The 10,313-nt window shown below is 55.7% G+C and overlaps 1 protein-coding gene across 2 annotated transcripts; it reads left to right on the forward strand.

Moving 5' to 3' along the window:
* The first annotated feature begins 732 nt into the window (after positions 1–732).
* On the forward strand, positions 733–2,854 carry AHSP (alpha hemoglobin stabilizing protein). 2 transcript variants are annotated; one of them, XM_081088852.1, is made up of 4 exons: positions 733–1,702; positions 1,950–2,069; positions 2,187–2,265; positions 2,477–2,854. In XM_081088852.1, the coding sequence occupies exons 3-4, from the start codon at positions 2,191–2,193 to the stop codon at positions 2,678–2,680; spliced, it is 279 nt and encodes a 92-aa protein (XP_080944978.1). In that variant the 5' UTR covers positions 733–1,702; positions 1,950–2,069; positions 2,187–2,190; the 3' UTR covers positions 2,681–2,854. The 2 variants fall into 2 exon arrangements, with proteins under 2 accessions (XP_080944978.1, XP_080944979.1); XM_081088853.1 differs by lacking the exon at positions 733–1,702 and having other exon boundaries at positions 1,965–2,018; positions 2,231–2,265; positions 2,477–2,844.
* Positions 2,855–10,313: the final 7,459 nt, after the last annotated feature.

The following is a 10,313-nucleotide window of genomic DNA, read 5'->3' on the forward strand; positions in this document are numbered from 1 at the left end:
GAGAGAGAAGGGGAGAGAGGAAGAGAGAAAGAAGGAGGGAATGAGGAAGGGAGGAAGAGAGAGAGAGAGAGAGAGAAGGAAGGAAAGAGAGAGGGAGAGAGAGAGAGAGGGAGAGAGGAGGGAAAGAGAGAGGGAGAGGGGGAGAGAGAGAGAGAGAGAGAGAGAGAGAGAGAGGGAGAGAGGAGGGAAAGAGAGAGGGAGAGGGGGAGAGAGAGAGAGAGAGAGAGAGAGAGAGAGAGTTAGAGTTTTACATTTAATCCCATTCCCACTCCCATACTTGGAGCCTGGGACAGCCTGCACTATTTATAGTTCACTTAACATTGCCTTAGAGATCTTTTCATATCAGCACATAGTTATCTACCTCATTTAATAGCGGTATGTCATGCCTTAGTATGAATGTGCCATCATTTCTTTAGATTCCCCATAGTAAAGGACCTTCAGGTTGATTCTGTCTTCTCATGATCACAGATGGCGAATTCCTTGTCTGGTAAATTCCTTGCACAGGCCTTTTTTGTGCACTGAATATGAACATTTCTTTAAAATAGAGGCCAAGGCAGAATCATGGGGTTGAATGGTATGCATATTTTAATTGGAACAAGTGTTGTCAAATTATTCCTCTAAAAAGCTTTGTCAGGTTGCATTGCAACTATTTCTCCTGGTGGCAACAATAGTTTGTACCCTAGATAAAGGAAAACGTATTGGCACAACCATCTGTACGCAGATATTCACAGCGGCCGCGCTCATGCTCGCCCCAAGCTGCACACTGTCCAGCTGTCAGCGGGTGCACAGGAACTGCAGTGTGTCCGGGCGACACCCTCCGCAGCGGAAAGGGACAACTTCCTGCTACTTGCAACGACTTGGATGAATCTTGAAGGCATTATTCTGAGAGGAAGAAGCCAGGCTTAAAGGTCACAGACCATGCAATTCCATCATAGGGTGACCTCAAAAACACAGGAGCACACATCAGTGCGTGGCAGGCTTTAGGGGTGGGCCTGGAGGTGACTACAGAGGGGTGTCATGAGGGAGTTTTTGGGGGCGAAGGAAATGTTCTATGTCCTGACTATGGTAGTAGTGACATGAACGTATGTATTGAAATTCATAAATTGCACACCAAAAAGAGGTCAATTTTGCTGAATGTTAAAAGAAAATGCTGTAAACAAAAAAGAAAATCGACAAATGTCTCTGAGCGTGTAGGTACCTAGGAAGTATGAACGTTGGGTTTTGAAGGCAGTGAGACGCCACAGGAAATACACGCGTCTTTAATGCTGGATACTCCGTAGAGGGAGGGAGCAAAAATAATCACCTTTTTCAGGGAAATTCTGGTAATGTTCCACTTAATCTCAAGGAGTATGTGGTGGCTGGACATTTGAAAAGGGCTAGTAAAAATGGAAAACATGAGGAAACTAAACAGATGAAAAGAGTACTTCTACTTTGAGCACCTAGCGACATGCTAGACAACAAGACAGCTGTGTCTGCATTCTCACAGAGCACAGCCTGGGGAGTCCAGTGGCTCACCTGCCCACGGTGACATGACTGATAGCTGCCTGCATCAGGGCACACCTTTAGCAGATGCTGGAAACAGTGCCTGGCATCAGGGAGAGATATAACGTGAGCTGCTGTTCACGTATCATCTATGAATCAGGAGAAAACGGCCATCACGTTGCCGCGATGATGTGAAAGGCCTGCCTGTAACAGGCTGACGGTCAGTGGCTGTTAGTGTTGTTAGCATTCGGAGCCTGGATGCTGGGATGTGGGCGGCAGGCAAGGCCCTGGCCCTGGCGTGGTTTTCTGGGTCTCCCTTATCTGTTTCTGTGGCCTTGCTATCTTTCTAACTTCAGGGGAGCCTCGCCCTCCTTCCCCTCCCCGGGCTGACCTATCACCCTCCCTCAGGGTCTCGATGCGGGGCGTTTCCCTCTTAGGCTGACATTGGACTCCTTGCCTGCACCTAGCTTGGCACAGAGCGACACACACGTAGCCTGGAAGTGTGACTGACACATAAGAGCACGGCTGGACCTCAAGTGAGCCAACCCGGGAGAAACGGGACTTCAGAGCAGGCCAGGATTTGAAAGGTACGGGCGCGGAGGCGACCCTGCAGGGCACCAGGAACCTTTGGGAGAAGCGAGGGGCTTGGGGGAAATGCCCAGGGGTGCGGGAAAAGGATACTTACAATGTCTTTCTCTAAACAGGCAGATGGCGCTCCTTCAGGCTAATAAAGATCTCATTTCCACAGGCATGCAGGAATTTAATGCTCTACTGAATCAGCAGGTACCCCCAAGTATTGTGTCAAAGGACAGGCCTGGGGTGCTGAGGGGTGGGGGAGGGCAGGGCAGGAGAATGATTTAGAGCTGGGAGAGTAGCAGCGGAGTCGGTGGAAACCACCAGAGACAGGGAATGCAAATCCCAGAAAAGAGGATATCAGGGTTCGAGGGCTGATCCTGACTCCATCGCTGACCGTTCTCTCCATCCCCACCCCCAGGTCTTCAGTGACCCTCCTGTCTCTGAGGAAGCCATGGTGACTATGGTGGACGACTGGGTGAACTTCTACATCAACTACTATAAGCAGCAGATGACGGGAGAGCAGCAAGAGCGGGACCAGGCCCTGGAGGAGCTGCGGCGAGAGCTGAACACTCTGTCTGTCCCTTTCCTGGCCAAATACAGGGCCTTCCTGAAGTCCTTGTGAGCACCCACGGCACCCACTGCCTTCCTCCCAGCCCCGACACCGAGGCCCGCGTCGCCAGGGAGCCCTTGCTCCTGCCTCGCGCTCTTCAGTGCTCAGGTCTGCTCCTGGGTGTTCCTCTACCTGGACACCTCAATAAAGACGACCTGGCTTTGCTGGTCTCCCCGAGTCTCCTTCCGTGGTCTGTCCTTGACTGGTGGAAACAGGTGGTCTCTTTTCCTTCAGTCCCGCTTCCTAGATATGCTCTTGGCGATTTAACCAAGTCACTGCCGCAAGTACTAAAATCACCTAAAAGAGGGGCCAGGGAGACAGACTCTCAAGGGCAAGTGCTGGGGGAGGGGTGGTTGGAGAGAGAGGGAGATAGGAATTCTCCGGAAGTTGCGGCCCTGTGCCGGGCTTGCCTGGGAGACAGCGGCTGGAGGCCTCCCGGTCTAGTCCATCCGGTGCTAGATGGAATCAAGCAAGAGTCCACCCGCCTCACCTGCCCATTCTCCTGCCCTTACTCCCAGCTCGAGCCAAGTTCCAGCATCTTCTGCCCTGAAGACCTCACAACCCTTCCCTGGAGTCTTGCTGTCACTTAGAGTCGGAGGGGATCTTGGGAAGTGCTGAATATGCCCCTTGCTTTTCAGAGGGGGAACCTTTGGCTCCATCCTTCCTCAGCCCGGGATTGGAGGCAGATATTCCCGCCCCTTCCCTGCAGCCCCACCCTTCCCCGGTAGGTCATTCCCCGGACCAGACACCCCCAAACCCTAAGCTTCCTCATTCTAGGGCTCTAGGGTGGAACCAGGGCCAGCCCAGGCTCACGGGTTTTACAAACCGTAACGAAGCTGCTAGAACGAGGAGGGACCGGCTGGCTGTGCAGGGTCTAAGGAAAGCCACTGGCGCCGTGGAGGGCTAAGGGGGGGCGCCGCGGGGAGGGGATGGGGTGGAGCGCGGCTGTCAGGAGGGGCGGGACCAGGAGGCGGGATGCATCATTCAGATGCTGTGCGTGTCTCCAAAGCCGGAGAGGTCTGGAGCTGAGGGCTTTGTTCTCATCCCCACTAACAGCAAGCCTTCATTCCGGATCTGTGCCCTCCCACCTCTGGCGTTTGGCTCTTGGGTCTCAGTAGCCTGGTTCAAGGTCCAAAGGGAACTAGCTCAGTGCCCCCAACCACCCTTCCAATCTTGGGGTGTGAGGAGGCCCCAGGCCCAGGGGAGAACAGCGGCCTTCCAGGGAAGCAGGAAGCAAGCTCCTCTGAAGTCTGGTCGGTGGCTTGGGAGGAGGCCAGGGCCTCCCTGCCCGCCCCCAGGTAATCTTGCCCACTAATGGGGATCCAGGGCCTGCTTAGGTGGGTCAATAGTTAGTAACATCTTTGCAAAAAGGCCTGGACTACTGTGCATGGGTGGAGCAGAGAGACAAGGAACTAATGTAAAATGTACTAGATCACCCTAACCGGTTTGGCTCAGTGGATAGAGCGTCAGCCTGCAGACTGAAGGGTCCCAGGTTCGATTCCAGTCAAGGGCATGTACCTTGGTTGCAGGCACATCCCCAGTAGAGGGTATGCAGGGGCAGCTGATCCATGTTTCTCTCTCATCGATGTTTCTAACTCTCTATCCCTCTCCCTTCCTCTCTGCAAAAAATCAATAAAATATATTAAAAAAATAGTTAGTCACTGAAATAAAAATGTGAAAATATGATGGAATAACATTAAAAAACAAAAGTACTAGATGGTCCTGGCCGGGTGGCGCAGTAGATTGGAGTGTCATCCCCTGCATCAAAAGGTTACCTGTTGGGTTCCCAGTCAGGGCACATGCCCAGGTTGCAGGTTCGATCCCTGGTAGGCGGTGTGCAGGAGGCAGCGGATTGATGCTGCTCACCTCTCTCTCTCTCTCTTTCTCCATCCCCATCTCCATCTCTACCTCCATCTCTCTCTCTCTCTCTCTCTCTCTCTCTCTCTCTCTCTCTCTCTATCTCCACCTCCACCTCCATCTCCATCTCTCTCCCCTTTACTCTCTCTCTCAAGCCACCACTTAATCAAAACACAGCTTGTTACAGAGGCTGGCCCAGCACATTCTTCAGTGGAGGCTCAGGTTCCTCTGAAACTAGCACAGAGCCTGTCTCGTATCATCTGACGATGGGTTTGGGCTCTGCTCTGCCATCTGCAGATTCAAACTCTACAATCGGGTGGCAAGTGCAGTCTGCCTGGTCTCCTCCGGAGCCCGCTGAGGCGTCCACGCTGCGGGAGCAGTTAGAGGCGGAGGGTCCACACGCGCAAGGCAGCGGCTCTGTCTCCGTCCTCAAGAGCAGTTCAGCCAACAGGAAGCTGCACCCCCTGCCTGCACGAGCGCTAACTGGCACCCACAGTGTTTGTGACCAAATCCCATGCAATTTAAAGAAAACTTTCAAGGTTATATTGGGATGATAATGCATGTTAATGTTTACAGTAAGAGTGATAAAGGATATTTGAAAGCAGTCAGGTGTGGAGTGTTTTGAATCTGATGAAATCAAGAGCCTTGTCTTCCCTGGGAGCCGAGGGAGTTGGTGAGCCCCCTCTGGGGGACGGGGGAGGTGGTGAGCCCCCTCTGGGGGACGGGGGAGGTGGTGAGCCCCCTCTGGGAGCCGGGGGAGTTGGTGAGCCCCCTCTGGGAGCCGGGGGAGTTGGTGAGCCCCCTCTGGGGGACGGGGGAGGTGGTGAGCCCCCTCTGGGGGACGGGGGAGGTGGTGAGCCCCCTCTGGGAGATGGGGGAGGTGGTGAGCCCTCCCCCGAGATAGGGGAGATGGTGAGCCCCCCTGGGAGACAGAGGAGGTGGTGAGCCCCCCTGGGCAATGGGGGAGGTGGTGAGCCCCCTGGGGGACGGGGGAGGTGGTGAGCCCCCTGGGCAATGGGGGAGGTGGTGAGCCCTCCCCTGAGATAGGGGAGATGGTGAGCCCCCCTGGGAGACGGGGGAGGTGGTGAGCCCCCCTGGTCAATTGGGGAGGTGGTGAGCCCCCCTGGTCAATGGGGGAGGTGGTGAGCCCCCCTGGGCAATGGGGGAGGTGGTGAGCCCCCCTGGTCAATGGGGGAGGTGGTGAGCCCCCCTGGGCAATGGGGGAGGTGGTGAGCCCCCCTGGTCAATGGGGGAGGTGGTGAGCCCCCCTGGGCAATGGGGGAGGTGGTGAGCCCCCCTGGGCAATGGGGGAGGTGGTGAGCCCCCCTGGGCAATGGGGGAGGTGGTGAGCCCCCTGGGCAATGGGGGAGGTGGTGAGCCCCCCTGGTCAATGGGGGAGGTGGTGAGCCCCCCTGGGCAATGGGGGAGGTGGTGAGCCCCTCTGGGACATGGCGAGGCGGTCACTGCTTTCGGCCCTACCATCCTGCTGTAGCTTTTCTGTGTTCATTATACAGACACGCAAGCAAGGCTGCCCAACTACCTTCTTGGGTTTAGCTTTTCATCGGGGCATTGGGCACCTCCCCGCGTCTCTGCTGTGAGTGAAAAAGGGGCTGTGGAGCAAGCCTGGCAAGCTTAGGGGGCTCCGTGGCAGGCCTGACAAGCTCAGTGACTGAAATTAAAGGCCCGGGGTGATCTGATTATACATCTGTAACTGGGAAGGTCACGGTGGATAGTGACACCCCAGGCCTATGGCACCCTTAGTAAAAGGTTCACCTTTGCCTTAAGTAAGCCCTGTCCATGGTTCTTGTGTGTCTAGGTCGGTAGTCAGCAAACTCATTAGTCAACAGAGCCAAATATCAACAGTACAACGATTGAAATTTCTTTTGAGAGCCAAGCTTAGGAAGAGCCACACTCAAGGGGCCAAAGAGCCGCATGTGGCTTGCGAACCGCAGTTTGCCGACCACTTTCTAGGTGAACACACCTGGGATAGGCCAGAGTAGTAATCTTTGTCTCAGAGACGCAACTGCCCTCATGAGCCAACATTCATTTTATCTTGTTGTGCATATACCACCTCCATTTACTGTAAATGTTAAATGTAACCATTTTGTACCTACCAATGTAAAACAAGTATGTCTCTTAATTTTGCTTTTTATCCAATCCTGAGATTTCCCTGCTTTGCTTTCTCCTGCTTTGTTACTCTACCACCATGAGGAAGCAAGCACAGAGAGGTTAGATGACTGGCCCCTGGTCACACAGCAGGTCCTTGGAACACCGGGAGCTCCCAATGCATGTCAGCTAAGCCCCTTCGCCAGGTGCTGGAGCGGGTGGGGAAAACGCAGAGACCAAAGAGAGGGTGGGTCGCATGGGTGGGGATGCCAGGCCTAGTTTTCTGGGCTTGGGGCGCCCTGGGACAGGACCTGGATTTGGACTTACTGGAACAGAGGCAGGCGCTGGGGCCAGAGTGGGCCACGAGGGGGCAGCAGGGGCCAAGGGGCTGGCCTCCAGCCAAGCCCGCCAAGCCCACCAAGCCGCCTCTCTCCCGGGCCAGCTGCCTACGGATGCGGTGGGAAAGGGTGGGGTTCTCAGGGAGCCTGGCAGGGCCTGCTGCTGTCAGGTGCCTCGGGCCCGTTAATCACAGGAGCACGGGCACCGCCTGGCCGTCGCCCCTCGTGGCATCTGTCCTCACCCCCCACTGTGGCTGCAGGGACGTCTCTTCTCTGCGTGTGACGGGGAGAAACGGAGGCCAGAGCGGACACCCACCTGCCATGGCCACAGCGCCCCGCGGGCAAAGGCAGGCTCAGACGGAGGCAGGACGAGGCAGAGCCTTGCTTCTCTGTGTCTGTTCTCATCGAAAAAGGGGGTGAAGGCCATGGGGGGAGGGGCGGGTAGGACTCAGGGTGCATCACGGGCAAGTCCCACCCGCGGCCTCCGCGCTGTGAGCGGCCGCTGAGGTCACGCCTCCCTTGCTTTTTTTTTTTTTTTTTTTTAAATTAATACCGTTTATAAGAAAATCATGTGCCAGAGGCTACTCTACCGGATGTACCCAGAGATACATCTTCAGAAACAGTCATTTGTGACGCCCACATGGTGCCGGGTGCTGGGGCCGGGCATGGGATTTCCGGTGGTTTTCTCTTTCCTATTTATACCTTCAGGTTTTCTCTGAATCTAAGCCAATTTAGTAACGAGAAAAAAGCAAGAAGTAGGTTTTATATTAAAAAAAAAATAAACAAAACCAAAGTACGCCACCTCCCAGGAAAAATCTTTGTAAAATCGAGGCTGAGGGCGTGCGAGTCGGGCCATGGGGACCCCGAAATCCAGGGCTCTGGAGGCCTCCCGGGGTCAGCTTGAGCCTCAGGCCCCGCCCCTACCCCCGCCCCGCCCCGCCCCGCCCCCCTGGGCCGCGCCGCCTCCGGTCCCGCCTCCAGGGGGCGCTGGGAAACTCCGCAGCCAGCGTCGCTGGGGCCTCACCCACCGCCTCCTTCCGGCTCCGCGGGGCGGGGTGGGGGTGGGGGTGGGGAGGGCCTGAGCTGGGCGCACCCCATCCTCTGACCCCGCCCTCGTGACTCCTGAGTCCCACCTGGTGCCGTCGGCTGTCCCTCTTCTCTCTCCCTGCGTCCCCCTGGGTCTGTGCCTCCCCTCCCGGCGGAGACAGCTGAGCTGTGCGCGGACTGAAATGACCTGCCAGCCCTGCTCTGTCCGATACCGGCCCCGCCAGCCACAGGTGGCTCTTTAACTTTACAGGTTAATACAATCCATTTAAAACTCCCTCCCCAGCCACACAGCCACGGTCCGAACGCCCCCTCGCCCAGCGTGGCCAGCGGCCTCCGGGTTGGCCCTTTCCCACCGTAGAAAGGTCTGCTGGACAGCGCCGTCCACACCCTCCGCTGCCTTCCTGTAAGACCGCTTCCTGAGGTCGTTCATGGAACCCAAGTTCTCTTTTTTTATTTTTCTGATTTCCTTCCTGTAACTTTAAAATAAAACTTTGATCCGTGCTCATAACTTGAGACATGTATTTTTGGTTTAACAATTGCCTGCCAGGGAGTAACATTTGAATGAAGGAGTGAATCCCAGGCCTGGTGCGGGGCAGTCCTGACCCAGGAAGGGCCGGCATAAGCCGGGGGTGGGGGGGTGGAGGGGGGGGTGGGGGGGGGCAGAACCTGGGGGCTCCCCCGTCAGGCTTAACCAATGGCAGTGGCAGCCCGCAGAGACTCACAGGGAAGTTCAGAGAAAGCCTGGAGCAGTGGCCAGGGCGGAGAATTCTAGATTTCTCAGTTGTTTGTACCTTTAATTCTTGTCACCTGTGCCCCAGCCAGGCTGGAGTAAATCCGAGACGTGGCGAAGATCATGGTATGGAGACTATCTTCGGGAAAACTCCCGACGCAGGTTTTATTATCCTTTCTGCTTACAAATGAGAAAACGAAGGCACGGGCAGGATAAAGGGGACACAGAAAGCAGAGGAGGGGGTCTAGGCCTTTACACCCCAAAGAGCCTCGGGGTGTCCTGCCTAATTTGGAGACCAGGGCTTGGGAGGCCAAGGACCAGATTTCAAAGGGGTTTTTAAAAAGTCTTTTGTCAAAGAAACTCCAAGAGCTATTCCTCGGTGCAAATAACTCATTCCTGGTGGGAGTGCCTTTATTCCTGGGCGAGGGTACCAGCAAAGAGGACGCTAACCAGCGCTGCTGTCAGGGGGAACCTCAGTCCTCCACTTCCTCAGGGTGAGAGGGGGCCCTATTGGAGGACTTCCAGGGGCTCCCGCCCTCTCATTGGCTCCTGCTTGTGGGCGGCTTACCTTTTGGGATTGGGGAGATGAAAGAGAGAGGGGTGTCTATGGGCCATGTTTCTCAGGGGGTGGGGCTAATGTTCATTTAAGCAAAATATAAATTCCTCACTCCAGCCCCCATTGTGCCGGCCTTCCTCCCACCACTGTCCCTGGTTCGCTGCTGTGGCCGGTCTTTCTGTGAACACGCCAACCTCTGGTGCCTCAGGGCCTTTGTGCCTGCTCTACGCTCTGCTCAGGTTGCTCTTCACCTAGTCCAGTGGTCGGCAAACCGCGGCTTGCGAGCCACATGCGGCTCTTTGGCCCCTTGAGTGTGGCCACGAAGTTTCAATCGCACTGTACGTGCTTGCCCGCACGTGGTATTTTGTGGGAGAGCCACACTCAAGGGGCTGCAGTTTGCTGACCACTGACCTAGTCCATCCTGACTTCTAGTCACCGAGGGCTCAACTCAGGTCACCTCCTAAAGACCTCCCTTTAGCCCCCCGTGTCTCAGACCCTGTTTTCTGCAGAGCACCGTCAACCGTCAATTGATGGTTGTTGGCACCATTTCAACAGCAACAGGAGCCCCCAGTGTCGGGTGTGGTGAAGAAGGAGACTTTATTCAGTGCACACAGCTGAGTTATGATACAGCACGGCTGTGGAAACAGCATAACTGTGAGGCAGCCCCGGAGCCAGGCCCCGCCCCGGCTGGACAGCTCTGCTCTGCTCCTTGATGCTCTGCTCCCTGGGGTGCTGGCTGGCTCCACTTTGCTCCAGTCTGCTCTGGCCTGTGCTGGTCTGCTCCTCTCCACCCCAGTGAGTGAGGCATCTTCAGGTCTCAGCTCAGCCAGGGAGACTCAGTCCTCAGTGGAAAGGCAGAGGCCTTCTCAGAGCTGGCTTATAGGGACGGAAGTTTCTGCCCTTAGTCCCTGATTGGTCTGTCCTCATGCAAATGAGGACTCAAAGTTTGGCCCAAAAAAGGCACTGTCCTGATTGGTCAGGATAGAGCTGTGTGGAGCTGCCCAGCTCCAA

The sequence above is a fragment of the Myotis nattereri genome (genome assembly GCF_964212035.1).
Source record: "Myotis nattereri genome assembly, chromosome: 4".
Lineage (NCBI taxonomy): Eukaryota > Metazoa > Chordata > Mammalia > Chiroptera > Vespertilionidae > Myotis > Myotis nattereri.

Bases quoted from the DNA above. Each gene is read 5' to 3' on its own strand.
- AHSP (XM_081088852.1), top strand. From the start codon at position 2,191: ATGGCGCTCCTTCAGGCTAATAAAGATCTCATTTCCACAGGCATGCAG. The intron at 2,266-2,476 runs GTACCCCCAAGT...CCCCACCCCCAG, and splicing joins ATGCTCTACTGAATCAGCAG to GTCTTCAGTGACCCTCCTGT.